The sequence below is a fragment of the Parasteatoda tepidariorum genome, chromosome 8 (genome assembly GCF_982258835.1).
Source record: "Parasteatoda tepidariorum strain Cologne lab strain chromosome 8, Ptep-v5.0, whole genome shotgun sequence".
NCBI lineage: Eukaryota > Metazoa > Arthropoda > Arachnida > Araneae > Theridiidae > Parasteatoda > Parasteatoda tepidariorum.
The window spans coordinates 34428254-34449800 of NC_141762.1; the positions used below are offsets into that span (position 1 = coordinate 34428254).

The 21547-nt window shown below is 27.6% G+C and overlaps 1 protein-coding gene across 8 annotated transcripts in view; it reads right to left on the reverse strand.

Moving 5' to 3' along the window:
- LOC107443592 (nephrin) overlaps nt 1-20419 on the reverse strand; it is a 240125-nt gene extending 219706 nt beyond the window's left edge. For 4 of the 8 annotated variants that reach the window (XM_071181531.2, XM_071181530.2, XM_043046461.3 and 1 more), the window contains exon 1: nt 19587-20419. In XM_071181531.2, the coding sequence (XP_071037632.1) occupies nt 19587-19650 (64 nt within the window). In that variant the 5' untranslated portion in view covers nt 19651-20419. The remainder of the gene's footprint in view (nt 1-19586) is intronic. The other 4 variants (XM_043046462.3, XM_071181529.2, XM_043046460.3 and 1 more) reach the window with 1 other exon arrangement.
- Nucleotides 20420-21547: the final 1128 nt, after the last annotated feature.

Below are 21547 nucleotides of genomic sequence, written 5' to 3' on the forward strand. Positions count from 1 at the left end.
CATATCTTCCCCCTTACATAAATTATGAGATTCCATGTCAGGAGAAAAACAAAGCGACAAGAATTTGAAGAGGCAAAACCACAAAAGAAGAGACTAGGATTTTCTGTAAACTATGCTTGGAACAAAAATTTTGTAGACACCAAATTTTTTTTCTTCCTGTGTAAGCATAATGTAAGGCTTATATCTATTGTGATTTTCAGAAACTAAAAATAGAATTTTGGGAACTTTTTTTCTGTTTTAAGTCCTCCACACTTAAATATATTTGCTTTTCTCTCTCAGCATTTTTACCAAACCAAATCCCTCTCCCCTCAAAGCCGCTCTGGTAAATTATCTCGTACGACAATTGTCTGAAGGGTGTCGAGCATTCGATTATATTTCCTATTTTCCAGCGGCACGCAAATGGAACTTCCTTGCGAAAATACAGCACCAAAGAAAAAAAAACAATTCCACGAAAGGTGTGAAGAAAAAAAAATCGGCAGATACTTTTAGGAGTGAGAAATTGAAAGACTCTAGGGATTCAATTTTGTCTTCTCTGTCTTCTGTACACTGGGTTAAAGTTGCTAAACACAGCAAGAATTTGTTTTAAATTCTTCAACAAAGAGAGTTGGTTTATTAGAGATATTTTTCGAGAACACTAGTATATTTTAATATATTTAATGGTACATTTTAAAACTGCTTAGAAGTATTCTTCGACATTTTTTAGTCCCCCGATGTTATTCAAATCATATTTAAGTTTTCCGGTATTAGTTATCATGTTTAACGAGTTTATGCGATGAACAATTTTAGTGACAATTTAGTTAATTTGGTAAAGCCTAATGTTGGAGTATAGAAACATTGTAGAAAACACAGTTTAAAAATGCATTTTCCAGTTGAAAACTGCCATTAAGAATTGTATACAGATCGTATTTCTCAATTAAAATGGTTGTTTGTTGAAGCTGTTTACAAAACATATTTTTCAATTAATAATTTGTTCCATTTTATACAATATTCCTAAAAAAGTATTTATTTAATTGGTAACTGACTTATTTAAGTGTACTTTTAAACATATTTTTGAATTTAAACTATCTTATTTCGAGCTTTTCTCAAAACTTTTTTCCAATGATATCCCCCCCTTTTGTAAACTTAAAAAAATATATGATGGAAGCTGTTTTGCCGAAAGCTGTTTGCGACATATATTTTAAAATTAAAAGTTTCCTTATTTAAAGCTATTTACTAAGCATATTCTTCATATCAAAAATTATTTTCAGTTGTTTATGAAAAATATTTTTCAATTGGAGAATGCAATTAAAAATTTCTTTTCAGAAGCAACTTAAGCATGTTTATAAATGCATATTTGAATGCAAACTGCATTATTTAAAGCTCACTACTATACTTATTATTACTTAAGATCTGTATTACTTAAAGCTGATAACAATACATATTTTCCAATTGATAATGACCTTAATTAAACGATTTATGTCGAAGCCAGTGGTGGAATAAGTTGTCTCCGCTCTTTTCCCTGCCCGAACGAAAATAGTTATAAATATTACCTAACATAAAATCCCACTACACTTTGCATTTGCTCATTTTCTACTCCAATTGTCTTTCAAGTCATGCTCAGTGTATATTTAGTGCTTATCAGTGCCATAATAATCAGTGCATGTTAGTACTTATCAGTGCCATGATATCTGTATCTGATATCTGTATCTGATATCTGCATCTGATATCTGCATCTGATATCTGCATCTGATATCTGCATCTGATATCTGCATCTGATATCTGCATCTGATATATGCATCTGATATATGCATCTGATATCTGTATCTCATATCTGTATCTCATATCTGTATCATATATCTGTATCTTATATCTCTATCTTATATTTGCATCTTATATCTGTATCTTATATCTGTATCTTATATCTTCTATCGTTATCCTATTTCTGTATCTTATATCTGTATCTTATAAGATACAGATATAGGATACAGATAGAAGATATAAGATACAGATATAAGATACGGATATATCTTCTATCTGTATCCTATATCTGTATCTTTTATCTTACATCTGTATCGTATATCTGTATTTTATATCTGATATCTATATGGATAGCCTTCATTGGGCAAAACAAACACTTCCCATTCCATTCAGAGGAAACCATAAGTTTATTCGCAGTATTAAATAAATTCAAGTTCCGTGGATTAATGCTATTGTCATCAACATATTCTTGGAACTTTCCTAATCTTTCACAGTCTTCTACTTTAGATAATCAGGACATTTGCTTGTTAAAAAATGTAAAACTTCAAATAGCTTACAGTCATTTAAATGGATCCAAATTACTGATTCTTGAAATGTGCTATGGATTTTTGAGAAAATCGAAAGTGAGGGTGCTGAATTTGGGGGGAAACAGAAGCATTAAGACGCTTGAGTCCTTTTTTGAAAAGTTGGAATGCGCCCCACTTCTAGAACTGAGTTACAGTCCTTTAGGCTAGTTTTCATTGCAAAGAAACTCCAGTGTGTTTAGTATGTGAATTACAATGGTCTTCTCCAAATATCTTTTTTTTAAAAAAAAATATATATTCAAATATTTTGGATTAATAGTATTGTTGCGAATATAAAAACTCACATTTTATTAAATAGGCAGCCTATCTAAACCACTTAGTAAGAAATCCCCATTTTTGTTAACATTGATTCTTACATTTTGACAAAATTCACGAACATAAATTTATTTACATATTTTAATGAAGAATTGTTAAAAATTTCTATTAAAAAATGTCATTATCAAAACCATTTCCGAAATGATCATTTTAATAAATACAATACTCTATATTTTAATGAGAGTTAATTAGTTGAAAAACAGCGCTGGCATGATCAGAAATCAAATCTCATGTAAAGACTAAATAAAACAAACATTTTAATTATAGAAAAAAATATGCCATTGAAAAACAAAAATAATGATATCAATGAAAAATTGATCTAATTAGGGAAAAATTTTAATCTATCGTCAACTTTTAGAATAGCCATGCTTATTTTTTTATCATTCAACAAAATGAAATAATTGCCTGGTACGTATAGTCATTTAAGAAATTAGAGACCTATAAATAAAAAGGCACTTACATAGTTTAAATTTCTCAAAATAAATATTGAGCAATTTAAATAAATTAAGCTTATTATTTAATAAAACTATTAGCTTGATTAATGAAATATTATATCTATAATTCATTCTATTTAATTACTTCGCTATGGATTTCAGAGCAAATTTGATATTTTTGTAGCATCATTAATTTAATTACATGTATTAAGTAATACGAGCTTATTTAGGGCATTTATTAAAATTATATTGCATCGAAAAAATGCTGAGGTCTGGGAAAATAAATTATTTATTTGTGATGTGAATACCATTCTAGGCTTTTTTTTAACAATATGAATTTTAAATAACAAAAATAGAATTGAAGAGAGGATTAATCTTGGACTTTGGTTAAGTAATTTGATTTAGAAAAATTAACGTCATTCTGAAGTTTAAATTTCAACGATGAAATATATTAGTTTAATCATTAAACCTATGTTGCAGAAACGAATGTAAAAATTTAATTTTTCTATTTAAATTTTAAATGAATAACCTATCAGATTTTTTTTAATATATTTCTTAATATATTAAAACATCTGAAATTCTGCAGTTCACACACGCAGGTTTTAGAGCACTAATTAATCCAAATTAACAATATTTTAAGAGCATTTCGAAGAGAGTATAATTATTAAAAAAGTGTGTAAGAAAATTAATTTGGAGAAACACTTGGAGAATATATTCCAAAAAATCTTTTCTGAAATTATGCATTTCAGAGAAATATTCACGAGAGAATGCATTCAAAGAGATATTCTTGTGAGAATACATTCAGAAAAATATTCACGAGAGAATAAATCTAAAGAGATATTAAGGAGTAAATACATTCAAAGAGATATTCATGTGAGAATACATTCATGAAAGAGCATATTCAGAGAAATATTCGTGAAAGAATACATTTATGCAGATATTCATGAGAGAATGCGTTCAGAGAAATATTTATGAGATAATAAATCCAAAGAGATATTAAGGAGAGAATACATTCGAAAGGATATTCGTAGGAGAATGCATTCAAAGAAAAAAATTATGAGTCACTACATTTTGAGAAGAGAAACATTTCTAAAGGTTCGTTGTTTTTACTATAATTATATGAATTTAAAAATATTTCTGAAAAATAAGTAGATAGTGTAAGGCTGAAGTAAACTTGGGCTAGTGGGTCATTTTAATTAGTATCGATGAACGAGGTTGGCTTGTATTGAATTGTACCAAATTTTATATTTCTCATAGTTATTTGCTTCAGATAATATATTTTTTCACTTATATATAGATCATGAATTGTACGTGATTTAAATATAGCTTGGATCAATACATACCAGGAACATCTTTCAAAGGGGATGTCATAAATTACAATATTTTTAATGAATATTTCTGAATGTACCCATAAAAAAAGTTGGCATAAATTACTATCATAAAATTAAAATTGATCTAAGGTGTCTTCATAAAATGACCATTAGATCCCACTAAGAAATAAGTAAGTGCATAATTATATTTCTATTAGATTTTCTTCCAGTTCAATAAACAAAATCAGCTTTTTAATAAAAATGCCAAAAAAGCCAACCAAAATAGTTTAGTTTTAAAGTAAACTTTCTTCAGCTGGGAAAAATTTTATGATTTAATAAACAATTTGGAAATTAAAATATCAAGCGAATCTGTTTTTGCCAAAAAAAGCATTTTTTCGCTTAACATGTTAAATATCTAAAAAGCTAACAACGTGGATAAAAAAATCACGTAAATTCCTGTTTTGGCGTTATATGTTTGAAAAAGATCATTTTAGTTTGATATGATTTCATTTTTTCTTTAGTTAACAAGGCTATTGTTTGACTTTTTACCTTGAGACCAGCGGAAGTTCTCCGAGGACACAATTATTATTTTTTATAACTTAACAAAATAAAAAAAATAATACATATGATGGAAATATTGTAAGAGAAAGAAAAAGCGCCAAATAGTCCAGTTTGTCTGGAAATGAAAGAAAAAGCGTGATAAAGCACATTATTATCCATTGCATAAAGTGTATCACCTACTCGTTAATGGTTTATTCAAAAACTGAATACAAAAAAACCTTGAAATCTTGACATGAATGAAGCGTATCGTTTCATAAAGTGATTAGTACGATAGAAATGCTGCGCAGAAAAGTGAAGTTTGCTTTAATGGAAATTGTCTCTGATTTTATTTCAAGAAGATTTTTTTTATTAAAAAAAAGCAAATTAAATAAAAACATTTGAAATTTTTTTCTTCTTCTAAATCCTTAAATTCTGCAGTTTCTTTTTAAAATAAAAATTCATTTTAAATTAACATAACAATGTTCTTTTTTTAAATGAAAAAAGCGTATTACCATGTTAATTGATAAGTATTTCGCTTGCTGAAAATGCATTAAACAATGTAATTTAGATTCGAATTAATAAAAAAAATTTTTTAAATTTTTTTAAAATTGTGCAGTTTTTGATCCTCAAGAAAGTCATATTTTTGGATACCTGCAAATGATATAATCGTAGATAAATTGTGGCATTTTTAGATTCAGAAACCAATTAGGTTTAGCACGTGTTGTTGCTTACAGGTACCCAGTTAAATCTGATTTGAATCACATGGTTAAGCATAATCACTTCACTTCTTCTCGATTTTAAGTACCTAAATGTTATTCTGACCAACATATATTGCTACCTATTAATATTTATACAATGTGTAATGCTGCATAATATATTGCTATACACCGATAAAATAAAAAAAAATTGACTAAAATTAAGCGTCTTAATTCTTATACTCCATATCACATAAAATAAGTCAGGTAGCTCTTCCTGCAATCAATCTCAGGATGTAATATCTACATTTGCAGCTTACCAGCTTCGGAAGAACAAGTCTAATGCATATCAGGTTATAAACAACTTGCTAAAATTAACCAACATATGATCACAGTCTGAAAATCACCATACAATTAGTACTATAAATTATAATTGCCGTTATCAATATTAATTGTTACAAAATGGCATAAAAATCTGCTTTGAGAACAAAGCACAACAGTAAGCACATTAATTAAAATATTTTAATAACCCACAGAAAATGACTCCAGAATCTAATCCATGCTTAAATATCTGAAAGGCAAATTTCTACAATTTAACATCTAAGACCAAGCACCTGCAGCAAACCAGAGCCGGAAGAACAAGTCCAACGTACCTCGGGTTATAAACCAACTCGTTAAAAATTAACCAGCATATGGTTACAGACTTGGCGAGTTACAATTCCTGGCACAATGTAACTAAAGCAGCTGCTTTGATATAAAAACGCAGATGTTCTTTTTTATTCAGTAGATTGTGACGCAAAACTTGAGCCTCCCCAACTAATGACTTGAATCTTAACATCACCAGGTAATTGCGAGTGTCGCCACTCGTGAAGTAATTTTAAAATTGAGGTTGAAAATCATTTGATAACTCAAATTGTGTTCTAGTAGTAAAGCAAAAATTGGGCACGTATTGTTAGAAAACGAAAGAAATCTAATCAAATGATATACACGTGAGCAAATATTTTTTTTCTGTAAATCCCATAATAAAGTATAAATATAAGAGTCATATCAGCAAATTTTAAAGCATAAGTCAATTGAATTTGTACAAGATGAAACTATGTAATTTCATTTACCTTAACTTTCCAAATATAATCTTATATAAATGAATGCGACATTGACTATTAACTATTGAATGCATAATTTAACGTTGAATGTAAGTGAAGTAATTGAATGTTTAACTTTACTTTGATTGCATAATGAATAATTAACTGAATTTTGTTTAGTTTAAATTCTATTGCATATAATTGATTATAAATATTCTTTTGATTTAGAATTCCCTTGAGCGGAATCCCCTGGGGCGTACAAACTAAGAATTTCGATAGAATATATTTAATGATTTATTCTAAAATACAGTAAAAGTATTTTCAACACAGTTGAAAACAGTTCAGCAAAAATATGAATATATCAGCAGATATATAAAAGTTAATTCAATTATTTCAAAACTCAATCATTTCTAGATAATGTAAAAACAAAAATAAAGACTGAAATTTTAATCCTTCAATGAAATGAAATTGAAAAATAACAGCAATTCATTATAATGTTTTTTTTTAAAATAATCTCTCTCACCGAATTAAGAATTTGACAAATTTTTATACAAATTCCCCCACACATACATAGCATTTCTAAATTGTATAATATAAAAAGAAACCGGTTTATTTAGCAGGAAAACATCCAAGATAAAGAGTTTTGGCTTAAAAGAAATATATGTGAATATGTAATAATAAAGTAAAACCTCAACATAATGAAAATGATTCCGGATCAAATTGTGGTATAGGGTACCGCCATTTTCACTTGCATCCCCGTAAAATTCATTTTACCCTGATATATATTTAGCAAAATAATATTATTCCTTATTTTTTTTTCAGTATAGTTTCTTTAATTAGAGTTATTCAGTGATTTTTACTTTAACATGTTCTGATAAAAATGGATTTTACCATGATATGATTTTTTACAGTGCTGAGGCTAAACAAAAATCATAGAAAAAGAGATATTTAAAATGAAAAACATTTTAAAATTTTAAGGTCAACAAATCGATACCATGACGTCAACATAGAAAGTAAAATAATGTGAATAACTAAAAACCTACGAATTTCTGTGAATAATTCATAACTTGCGATAAAAAAAAAATTTAATGAAAAAAGAATAGTAGAAGATCTAGACGCTTTATTTAGACGAACCATAATAATGAAAAAAAATCCACAGAGAACTAGTTTAAAATGTTTATAAAACTTATAATAGCACAGATTAATAAGCTAGATCTCATATTTTAAAACGTACCATATTATTATGATAAACGAATTCCATGTTTAATCCATTCAAAAAGTTTATAAAACTTAATAACGTTTCATTTTTCAGGAACGATAGTATGGCATAAAACGAAACTGCTCAAATTGAGCTAGTTTTAAACTCTACCAGGTAATGGCCAACTTCATCATCCAGGGGACATAAACATGAGCTTTAGGTCTGTAATTATCTGATGACTTGTGAGCAATTAAATTTTAATCTATAGATGCTGCAAGTTGCAGTAAAATGTAAGACAAAATTCAAAAATTACATTTTAGAATGTTGCACAGAGAAACGCTAGAGGCGGAAAAACTTTCGTTATTTATTAAAGAAAGTTATAAAAATGCAAACATTTTAAAAAGATTCAGGGCGTAATTAATGTAAACATTTGGAGAAATTCTCTGGAAAAGAAAATTGCGTTATTGATTGTGGTTTTTTTAGAATTACTGCAAGAACGTGATTGTTTCAAAAATTGGGAAAAAAAGAATGCAAACGGAAGAAAAAGTCTGGAAATTAAACTTAATTAAGCTATTTATTTGATTTTAAAAGCAGCTGAGATTCTGCTAATTAAATTAATGATTAAAAATTTGCAACAATTGAAGGTTCACAAATAAAGTTACAATGCCAAAATTTTCAGCATAATGCATAATTCATATATTACATACGACGTAAGATTATATCCTTGTAAAAATAAATTTTGAATAGCAATGAAATGTTGATTAGGTAACTTTTTAATATCAGAATATATTTTTAATTATCATAATTTAAGTTTTGTCAAAACAGCATGTTTATAAAGGTGAAAAAAAAGATATATAAATATGAATTAAGTCAACATTTAAGTAATCAATCTTACACCACACTTAATACCAGTTTTAAACAAATTTTCACAATATTAATTATAGATTTGAAAAGCAAAGGGTTATAAATACTTGCATAAAAAATAAATTAAATTTTGTCTTCGTGTTCAACAGAAACAATTTTTTAATTAAAGAATTTCCTTAAACTAAATCTAAACCTTAACAAAACTATATGCTTACCTTAACTAAATTAAAAAAAAAAAACTAAAACCAAATCTAAACCCTAACTTTAAACTAAACTTTAAAATTGATTCCGAGTTATTTAATGCATCGTTAATATATATATCCAAACATTTACTAGTTTTGAGAAAAAGCATGAAATCATTCTCATAATTACTAACTATTTGTTCTTACTTAACTATAAGTGCATCATAATCAAATTGTTAAGCAATATTTAACTTGCTACTTTAAGAGAATACAAACATTAAACTACATATTAAAATGCATTTTTTTACATTACCAACGCAGTTTAATATTGAAATATTACTTTAATAAATGTAAAAATAGATAATAAATTTATATTTTAACATTCTTCATTTAATTGAATTATTACTGATATATTTTCCCCCGAAAATATTACAGATAATTTCCCAGAAAATTTATAATGAACTTATTTACCGAAGAAACTTTTCTATATTAGTAGCGAAGAAAATATTTCCAATGGCAAATAAGGCTTTATTAAATTATTTGGCATAATTGTTTTAAATGTAGTTTTTGTAAAAGGTATAACATTAAACCACTATAGAAAATAATAAAACTAAAACTTGTTATGAGCAAGCTATTGCAAAACATAACCATTTTTATTACTAAATTGAATGGTTTAATTTTTCTTTTTAATACATGTTGTCACCCAACATAGAGCTTAAACAAAAAAAAATGCATTACCACATGATTTAATTATGAGATTTAAGAAATAAAAAAAAAATTTAACATCGTACGTGAAACAAAAGCCTCCTACTTTTGTTTTCTTTTCTCTGTGCTGTGTCTCTCTAAATAATTTAATTTCAGCTTTCTCCGAGAGCATCATTAATTTAAGAAGTATTACGGATTTATACTTGAAATAAATGTTTTAAGAGGGATTAGAAGTTTTTGCGTCATATATTTAAGGTGATATGAACGAAACCTCGACTTACTTTATTTATGCCGTAAAATGACTTTTCTTCATTATTCAAAAGACAAATTTGTTTTTACATATTTATTTTCTTTCAATTTTTTTTATCTCAAAAGGTTCAAAAAAGCTCGAAAAATACTGATAAATATATAACAAAAAGTGTTAGAGCAAAAAAAAAAATATATATATATAGATTCTCTAAAAATGTAACAAATGCGTCACATACATGGAAGAGAAGAATCATAACTTAATAACTTTACCGCAAAAGTAAAAAAAAAAACTCAAGTTGTGAAATTAAAGTAAAAGAATGTAAAATTAATAATTTGAGAAATATATATATATATATATATATCTGTTTTGTTTTTATTTACTTATTTAATGCAGTTTACAAGCATTTAAAATTGAATTTAATTTAATAGTAATTAAATTCATGCTTTTTTTAGTCCTTGCTATATATTTTACGGAGTGCAGTATATAAAATAATTTTAGTGTTATATGTCAAATGTTTTCAAAATATTTTTTTAGTTTTTTTACCATTTAAAGAAATTTTTTTTCACACAAGTAGCGTCTTTTCGTGTGTTTTTTTAGAGATCATTAAGAGACTTTTTCGAACATAAATTCTCATCAAAAACATAAGAAGATTCTATTTATTAAAAAACTTATTATAATAAATTAGAAAAGAACTTTTAAACTTAGCGTATTAAACGCAACTATTTAGAACTGTTACTGCGCAAAATATACTACAACGCACTAGACAAAAGCTCTTAAATATCATCTCTCTTATATTCAGATTACTAAATCTATTAAGATATATTTCACAAACAACAACACCTCGGATAAACAAAAATTAAATTACGACTACTTACGTGCTATCAGGAATAAATTATGAAAATATTTATTTAGCAAACTAGACAAGATTAAAAGGACCAAACTTATTACCACTAAATTCAGTTTTTTTTGTCCCAGTGTTTTTATATTATCAAATAATAACTGGAGTGTTTTGGTTTTTTATTACTGATACGACACTATAGAGAAAAATGCCGTATTTACGAGAAAATGTAGAAAACTAGGATACCATAAACATTTTTAGTACAGATACAGTTTCTTTTACACAATGTAGTATACATATTTTAAAATAAAATTTTATCAGTGCTGAGAAAGATTATGGTTTCACAGTTTCTAAGAGATCATTCTATTTGTACTCTTTTTTTCACAGCATAAATTTTTAAATTTAAACAAAGAATTTTATTTTTACATATCTGTTTCAGGCTGCCGTTATTTAAAATGTATAACAATGCATTAGATAAAACTTCTATAAATAAACACGATCTCCATTGTTTTGTGATTATGAAAACATGTAGAAAAAAACGCAAATGAGGTAGCAAAATATCAATTATAAAGTATGCCATTTGTTTTTGTCTGATAAAATAAATAATATACTATGATTAAGTAGGCGTAAACTTTTCATAGATTAAAGAAACCAAGACAGTTATTTCAGTAGCATTCTTAGTGGAAAAAAAAATAATGGCTCCTTTAATAAAAAATATGCCAGCAATACAACCGTTTTTAAAGCAGCATTCCACACTTTTTACATTCATTCTTTTGGAAATTAAACGGACGAAAAAAAGATCTCTCAGAATCATTGCACGAAAATTGCATTACTAACGGCTCATCTGGGCTGAGCAGTTAACTTAAAACAGTTAAAGGCATTTGACCTAAATGAAACTTTGAAACGTGAAGAAGTACAGATGTTTTTTACTCAGTAAGTTCGGCCTAAGGCTTGCGATCATCCCCTCCTTCGATCATTTAGTATCATGACTACCTACGTCATATTTTTATTACTTTTCTCGATCTTTTGTATAAATTTGTTTTTATAATTCTCTTGTTATCTGTTATGTTACAATTTTTTTTTTCATTTCAAATTACACAAAAAGATGGAACTTATCAATTTCTTCTAATAAATCCTTCTTCTCTTTTTCAATTTCTTAAATATTTTATTCGACAGTATAATGCAAAATTTACGTATGTTATCGAGATTTTTGTTTCCATCATGTGCTTCCATGATATCAGCTCCGAATCCATTATTGGGAAGATACGAAAACTCAAACTTAATAGGAGCTAAACTCCAATTTCTTGGGTTTTTTGTTTGTTAATACAACCTATTATTATTCAAGCAATAGGTGTCCGATATAATTTTTTAAAGGGGGCCAGAGCGAACCAGATTTGTAGACAAATGTCTAAAATGTTTCTATGTTGATGAATTTATTAACCATGTAATGCTAGCGATGGTGGTGCAAGAAATAGAGCACTCGTCTTTCAATGAATTGCCCCAGGTTCGAATCCCAGCTCTGACTGATCGATCCAGCACGCATTGACTAAAGTGCTGAAGTAAAAAATCCTCAGTCAGATTATTGGATTAAACTCCCCTTGGTACCGTGGTAGCTAGTCGTGTTTTCTTCTCCGTGTAGCGCAAATGAGAATTAGTTCTGTCAAAAAATCTGCAGATCATTGTATTCTGGGTTTGGTTCAAAATTAAGAGACAACGGAGTTTATTATTGATAATAGTAAACCATTAATGGGTCAGCAGTTCAACACTAGTAATAAAATAAAACTTAAAGTAAAATCGTGTGTGATAACGCATAAAAAATAATTTAAATAGCATAAGCGTCAAGTAAATTCAATTTAACTTAATTGGACAGCAAAGCACTTGACTGCCATAAACTTAATCAGCCAATTTTCAAATAAGCTCGCATTATTTTCAAAACAATTAATTTAAGAACATTATCAAAGCTTTTTTTTTTTGCTCCATATATGTCACGATCATTAATGTAGATTAAAAAAAAGGGGGGGATATTGAGTGAAATCTATTTAAAACTTGAAATGATGCGCTGCAGAAAAGAAAAGTATGCGTCAAGAAGTTTGGGCAGCTGCTTAGCGCGCGCGAAGATTAATTATAATGTCAGTCTGCCTTTCTAAATCTTCCCGCAGGTGAAAAGAAGAATGGATCTTTAATGTAATTGAACGATAAAGTCGTAGAACTGGAGATACTGCTACTGGCTTTAGGTACTTAGTAAATAGTAGTTAACTTGAGCACCACGTGTAGCAACAATCGTTAAAATTTAATTTAAAACCTTTGAAGAAAGATTCTATTCTTGGAAATGATTATAAGTTGTCACTGAAATTTGATCGTTTAATTGATTTAGGGTATTCAGTGAAAAATGTAGTTGAAAACTGTAATAATAAGTATTGGTTTTTAAGTTAAAATACCTAACAAATTTCTAAATTTGAAACATTTATTGATTGCTAATTTAAATGATAAATTATCGTGACGATACATAAAATTTAAAGAAACACATATCAAAATAGGACCAAATTATTGTATTTTAAGTCTACTACCCCCTCTATATTTATAATATATTTTTAACCACAAGAAAGAGGCCAAAAGGTAAAACCTAACAGCAAATGGATTAGAAAAAGCAGATACCAGAATAACGAAATAGAGATAGCTTGATATTTTATCAATGCTAACTCAAATCAATAGCGATGCATTTAAACTTTGAAATTGTAGAGCAATTGGGTATTATCTGCATACAAAAATAATATGCATAAAAGGGAGAAATAATTAACCACCGACGTAATCTATTCTACTCAAAAACTAGAAAATATTTTATAATCTCTGTTTTATTAAAGCAGTGCCTCAAATATGAAACATCATGCATTTACGCCTTATTGCTTCAAATTTAAAATCAAATCCTTGCTAAGAAAAGCAAAAATTATAGTTCTCTTATTTCATCTAGAATTGATAAAAAAGAAGACAATAAAGAATGATCAGTGCTAAGAACAGCACAATGTAGCCATTACATAGAAAACCAGCATTGAAAATCAATACCACAATTCTTCAAATGATTGATTGAGGTTGAATTACAGAAACAAGAGCCTAATGCAGAAATTGTTTAACAGTTAAAATTTAATTTTCATACAAAACCTATTTACACAAAGCGTAGGACAAATCAGTGAACAAACATCACTTATTTAATCAAAAAATATGTCTTATTATCTAATAAGACATAACAAGATACATTGTAATGTCTAAAATCTACAAATGTATAAGGAAAATATATTGTATTTCTATTTGTGGATTTGCAAAGAGAAATAAGCCGGAAATAATATAATTTGCTTCTTTTTTTTCCGTCTAGGTTTGATATAAAAAAAGAAAATGATAAACAAGGAAGATCCCAATCTTGCCATTACATCGCGAATCGTTAATGAAAATGAGTAGACTACCAAAATCTTCTAACGGCAGCTAGAAAATGAATGTGGAGGGATACACGAAACACGAGCCTAATACAGTAGGCTTACTGTTCGAAGAAAGGAATTGCAAAGAAAATAACAGAATGAAAATAAAGAATATTTGTTTTTTTTCCCTTCCTTTATATGGATTTTGGTGGTTTGAAATCTCTGTATAAAGGCACTTGAAGTATTATTTCTGTCTTCAGTGGCAAGAATCGCTTTTTTTCTACTGTGCACCCATCTTGATTTTTTTTAAAGAAACGATGGATTGAATTTCCAGAGCAAAAATAATCGGAGCATACAGTATATGTGACCTTGCGTCCTGCAAATATCATCTGACACTGAAAGACATTTCAGATGTATTTTTTAATATTTTTTTTTTCTGTATTTTGATGCGCTGAGGACGCGGATTTGAAAGGGATTGCACGCAATGAAAAAGGAATAAGAGAATATTGGAATTTCCAAATATCTTTTATTCTTTATTACATTAATATGATATCATTCTTTAATTGTATTTTATAATTGGCAAGACTATAATTGCATGTGACTCAGTGTTTTATCTAGAAATTTCTAACTCCCATTCCCATACAATTGAGAAATATGCATTTGTTTAAAATATAATCTTAAAAGTGAATTCTTAAGAGCTTCAGAACGATTATAATACTAGCATAAAACTAAAACTTTTAAGTGCAATAAAAGAACTGTTTTCTTTGCAAAAGTGATAATATAACGGAATGTTGCTTGTCCATTTCAAATTCTTTTGAAGGAATAAAATATACGCGCGATTTTACAATCCTGTAACCTGTAAGAATCAAAATAAATAAGTTTATTTTTACGTAAACATTTAAGATGTCTTGAGCGGATTTCAAGAAAAATCAAATTTCACAGTCCATATTGTATTTTGATTTTAAAAAGTATTTCAGTTATATTTATGTTTTTAAATTGTACTAAATATAATTTTAGTCCAAAATAGCTATTTAGAACTTTTGCTTTGAAGCGAAAAAACTGATCCAAAAGTTGACTTTGTCATGAAAAAAAAAATGCTCGTTACATTAGTATAACATTAAGTATCGTATACAGTATAATTTTTCTTTTTATGAAGGACTACGAGAATGAAATTGCGTTTACATATCTTATTTAGTTATTTTAATGAATTGATATAAAAAATGAACAAAACATAAAAATATCAATTAAACTTTCGATGCCAAGATTAACATTTAAACCGTAAAACTAACAAATTTATTCTTTTAATTATTCTTTTTTCAAATAAAAGAATTTTAGGGAATGGATTTATGTAGTCTTAAAAAATATACGTGTAATTAAACTTTAAACTGACTCAATTACCGTGTATTATCGTTCTTTAAAATAATAAATATTAATTAAAAAACTTCTCAAAACATCTACACAATAGAAAATGAAAAAAAAAATTAGCTGCTACTAATTCTTCGTATTTTATTACATCATCAAAATATGCTATTATTTAATGTAATATTAATGAAAGTAAATCAAGCATGATTAAAAAAAACCTGAGAATATTGCATTAAGAAATTAAGTAGTAAACAGGCTGGTGAAAAAAATGCATTGAAATTCACGATTTTTAACTTTATGGGTGAAAGCGCCAAGAATCATAAATATTCTAGTGAAAGTTGAGATTTCCTAAGTATAAAAGACAGGAGGGGAGAAAAATAAAAGTTTAAAAAAGCCCTCGCGTGGCACTAGCAAATCCAGTGGCAGATGTGAGAAATAGCTTCAGGCGAAGACATCTACGATGAGACGGTTACCTGGTGAAATAATAATAAAAAAAAGAAACAAGTTTTTTCTGTTTATTTCGTTCGGAATTTCTTAAGTCAGGAAAGTGACTTTTTGCACATGCTGAGAAATCCGATTTTGAATACTTTTTCAACTTTTAAATGATGTTCAACAACTAAAAGCATCTCGTTATTTGTGTGAATAAAGAACATATTTCGCATCATTGTTAATTCATGGAAGGAAAAGGAGTTTTTGGTTATTTGTATGGTAATAGTATAGTTACTATCTAGAACAGTTTCAGTTTCCAGACATCAGTCTCTCTTTTACGGCAAAAGGTAAACTGCAATTTTCGCTGCTGAAAAAATAGGTTTCTCATTTTAAAATTGCTTCTAAACTGAGTGTCATTATTTTTGATGTATCTTCAAAATCCGTTCATTTAAATTTTGTATACCTTTTCAAAACGAACAGGATAATTTTAAAACATTTGCACTTGTCGACAAAAATATAATTGCTAAAAGACTGACTGGGTTAAATCAACACTTCCTAGAAGAAAGAAAGCCTCATCAAGGATTAATTTAGTAGTCCGACATAACGAACATAAACTGCGCAGTGGATGAAATTTAAGAAAGATGTCACTACCTTCAGGATACTGAGCTATGTCATGGTGATAATTAAAGATGTCACCAAGTTTGGACTACTAAATGATCAAATTTCTTGTTCATGGTAATCCGTGCTAAAGCCTTATCTGTTGTAGGAGGTATTGGTTAAGCCGAACCTGGATTAAACACTTAAAACAAGATATCCTTAAATTAGGAATATACGTTAACACTTAAATGATAAAAAAATAGTTAAACTTTTTTTTCCTTAAAGAATATTTTTTGATTACATAAACTAATATTTGAGTGTATCATCTGGAAAGAAAATCTGCATTGATCAGCCCAATACCATGAGCCATAATTTTATCTTAAAAAATTTTTCATCAAAAACTGAGGTTAGTTCAGGACTAGAGCAGTATCAAAAACAAAACATGCTACTTCTTTTCGCTCATTTTCTTTTTCTCCTTTTTTTAAAAAATTTTATCGAATCAATCAGTTATCTTTATTTCGCCTCAAAGTAAATATCCTTAAAAATCATGATTTTCTTTATCAATGAAGGAATTTATCTTGTTTATAAGTTAATTTACTGAACTAATCATATTTATTTAGTGAGAAATATTTTTATATACGGTTTGAAATGTTTTCTATTGTCTTTTTTTGTTCAATCCATAGTTTTTTAATTATCTTTGTCACTTATCGAGATGAATCTCTAACGATACTTATATTTTAGAATTTTTTTTCCATACGAAAGAAAATAACGATTAGTTTATTTAAAAATTTCCCAGATGTTATAAACTCAATTTTTACACATCAATTACTTTTAAAATCAAAATATTTCTTACGTGCCTTTACGAAACGGAAAGTTCAAACCACGTAATGGAAAATGAATGATATAGAGACTAAATATGATATCCACAGTCCTTAGCGTATTTTTGTGATTGATGAATACGTATTTTTTTTTTAATTAAAAATCTAGCTTTGTTCATATTTGCAGCAAATTTCAACATTCAGGGAAAAATTCAGATATCGCTTAAATTTTTCCATCGATTTCTTTCTTGAATAAGCCATCTCTTTTTTAATTGAAAAAGAAATAAACAAGTAAAAAAGCTGCCAAGTTGTCTGGAAAAAAAAGACTTATCATTAAACTCACTTTGTCAGATTGGATTGAATTAAAAATTTAAACCATCTTCCTTAAGGCTGATAGCATTTCTAGACGAAGATTTTTTTTTCCTTACTGGCGAAAGATACGATGCAACAGTGTGGGGGAGTGGATGGAAAATGAAGGGGGGGGGGAAGTAAACCCTTCTGCAAAGGTCAGGCTTTCACTACTCTTATTTTCCGAACCCCTATTTCTGACAGAGGGGAAGAATGGGGGGACAAGATACGGAAGGAAACAGAACGATCCTTTATACAATTTCCCGGAGTATCTTGCGCAGAGGATAGCCGCATATCACGACTCACCACCCACCCTATATTTAGGAGAATTTTACCGTTTTTTTTACCATTTTGCGGGGAATGGAATATTTTCCTCTCCCACAAAAATGAATAATGGAATACCTAATTTTCTTATAGGATCTTTGGTGACAAAAGAGCGAAAGAGAACTTTATAACTGAATGTGCTGTAGTTTAAGAACACATTGAATTTAATTACTTTTTTAATTTTTCAGTTAAATTTTTATTGCTCTTGCTTCATATTGTTCTATCATGTTTGTTAGTTTATAAATTAAGTTTACTATTTTATATAACCTACTTTTATTTTATATTTTTGAAATTTTATTTAGCTTTTTTCAACAGTACAAATGCAAACTTTCAATGCCGCACTATCAAAGCAGAAAAATTCCAACAATTATGACGTTAATAATAAAAATAATTTTAATTTGTACTTAAATTTTATTGAAAAATATACGTAAATAAGAATAATTAGCGCATTTCATTAATATTTTATTATTCAAAAGTAATTAATTAAAATTTCAAAAAATTTTGGTATTGATTGTTGAATACGTGTTTTATAAGATCTTTAAAATCTTATATATATATATAATTTTTGTTAAACGTTACATTATGTAAAAACTTGTATAATTATCATAGAATGATAAGATAGATATCTCAAAAATAAAATTTAGATATGGGATGGAAACATCAGTTTTATTTAATTATAGAATTAATGGCAAAATAAACTTATCTAAACAACATTAGTCTGAGGAAACATTTTGATCTCTTACTATGAGTTGTGTTTTAAGTTTAGACTAAATAATTTTAATCTTTAAATAAAATATTGATGTAGTTCACTGGTAAAGCAGTTTACAAATATGCGGCAGAAGTTTAGTAAATTCGATAAAAGTATACATAAAATGAATAGTATATGATCAAAAAATAAACATATGAAATTAAATGGAAATTTCAGAAATCGTGGATTTAACTATATCGTTTATGTTTGAATGAATAATAAATTGTTCTATGAAATTCCGAAAATTTTATAAAAAAATCGTGAATCCTTTAAACGCTTTTGAATTTAAACTGTCCACTTATTATAAATGCTTTTATAAGCAATTTAATAGAGAATTTTTTAAAAAAAAATTTAATATTCGATTTACTAAAAAATTTATATTTAGCAATAAAATCTTTTGCCAATATTCGTTAACGAATTTATATTCCAACAACCAATATAATTTTAAATGTCATTTACTTTATTTATTTCACTTCATATGCAAATAACTTGTCTTAGAAATATAATCAAGAGAAAAAATTTGAACCGATTTCAAGTTCTCATAGGCAGAAAATTTTTCTACGAAACATTTAATCTTACATATTATTTTCATTATTTACGCACACACACACACACACACACATATATATATATATATATATATATATATATATATATATATATATATATATACATAGTTATTGCATAATTGTTGAAACCGTCCGGAAATATAGATGACTCGATTTATTAACAATCACTTAAAATAATAATTTGAAATATATATAATTGAGTTTTGAAAATTTAAATTAAATTTAAAGGAAATAATAAATAAAAACTAACCTTTTATTCCTATGATGTCTATAGCGATGACTAAAAAACACCTCCATAATATCACTTTCCACATTTTGATGCAAAATCATCAATGTTCCATGTAAGGAATGAAGTTTTATGAAAAATTTACATACAGAAGAAATTCTGAAAAATCCTCTACTGCAGCCTAAAGTTGTACGATGTCATATAGACAAATAATATCTATCAACATTTTTTTTCCGTTTCACTTATATAAAGTAACAAACACAGAATCCTTTGTAATCAATCCAGTGGCCTTTTGATTTGTTTACATAAGGTCAGGAACGAGGATCAGTTTTTCCTTTTTTTTTATGCATTCGTTTTATTAATAAAACGGATCACACACCGAGAGAGATGGATGAATAGGGGGAACCTCTAGCGGATTTTATTCCTTATGCAGCTGGAATAGCCCAGACGCGGTTCACTTCTGTTATGAGCTTCCTTACTTTGCCGCTTTTGCGTGCGGCCCTCAACTAATGTTGCGGAGAAGTTGACTTCACGGAGACGCAAAAGCTGGATAAGCAGCGCCCTCTCTCGGTAAACAAATTAACCAGTCTTTAATTCCAATTGAACAGAGCGGAGATGTTTATTCCTACTGCCTTCGAAATTGTCTGCTTCTTTTTAAAGAATGAATCTTTGATGCATAAAATAGAATGAGAATATGCATCGTAAAGTTGCTGAATGTAGTAATTGAGTAGATTGTATTTTTTTTCCTCTTTAAATCAATAAACGAAAATAAAGTCCGGTTTAGGAATATAGATTTATTTTCGCAGAGAGGATCCCAGTTAGGATGAAAACTTGATCCGCTGTAGAGCAGCGACGCCAAGCGGTCCAACAGGCATACAAGAAAAACATCTTTTTTTTGTGAGACCGGCTATTAAAGATGAGATTGATTCTCACGGCAAAGAAAAGAAATGCAAGAAATTTTTAGAGGTGCTACAATAAACTAGAAAGCCTACGAGGTTGAAAATTAGCAAATGAGTAAGGGTTTTTTTGATAGCCAGATTTCTAATTAAATAGTTTTTATTTTACTATGTCTCAAAAAATGTTCTACCGATATTATGCATTCTTACATTCTTTCAGAACTTGTTTAGATATTTTTTAACGATATTATTAGAATAATTTTAACCTTTTAAGAGAAAAAAAAACATAGAAAATGAACTAGGAAAAAATGGCCATTCTCAGAAAAGTTATAAGCTTAAAGAAAAATTATGCATAAATAAGAGAGAGGAAAAAAAAGTACACATATGCAACTTTAGATTTTTTTTATTCATAAAAGAGGTTAAATGGAAGAAAAAAAATATTTCAAATCAAAAGCTAATAATATAAAGTTAGCCAAAGCTAATTTTATATAATAAAAATTAGTTTAGCTATATTATAGATAATTTTATTTTTATTCCTCAAGATTTGCATTGAAATTTCTTTTAGTATTACTTACTTGCTTAACTTTCATACATAATATTTAACTATATATGTAGATTATCTATTCATATTTTTATGAATTTTTTGAAATTTTATATTAAATTATATTTTCTTAAAAACCACTCCATCTCTATCACAGCTTAAATTCTCTTCGCACTTGTTAGGGTTGTTATTAAACTATAAAAAAAAAATTTTTAAATAAAAAATATTTGTTTTCTAGCAATAAACGTTTAAAAAAAGAATTTTTAAAAATATTTTTTTTTTTACTTCTTCGCTTTTATTTTATTAAATTTTTTTATGAGTTCATTAGAAACACAGTAGGATAATGCTGTTTTTTTTTCAGTAAATGTCCTGTTGCAAAACAGAATTGGTGATTATTATGCGTTCACAATTTTTAACTACTTAGAAAAAAAACATCTTTATTTTTTAAAATTTATATCGCTTCAGTATAGCAATTGGACAATTTGCAAACTCAATAAAATAATTTTAAAAAAAAAATTAATGATTCTACCTGAAAAATAAAAAAATAA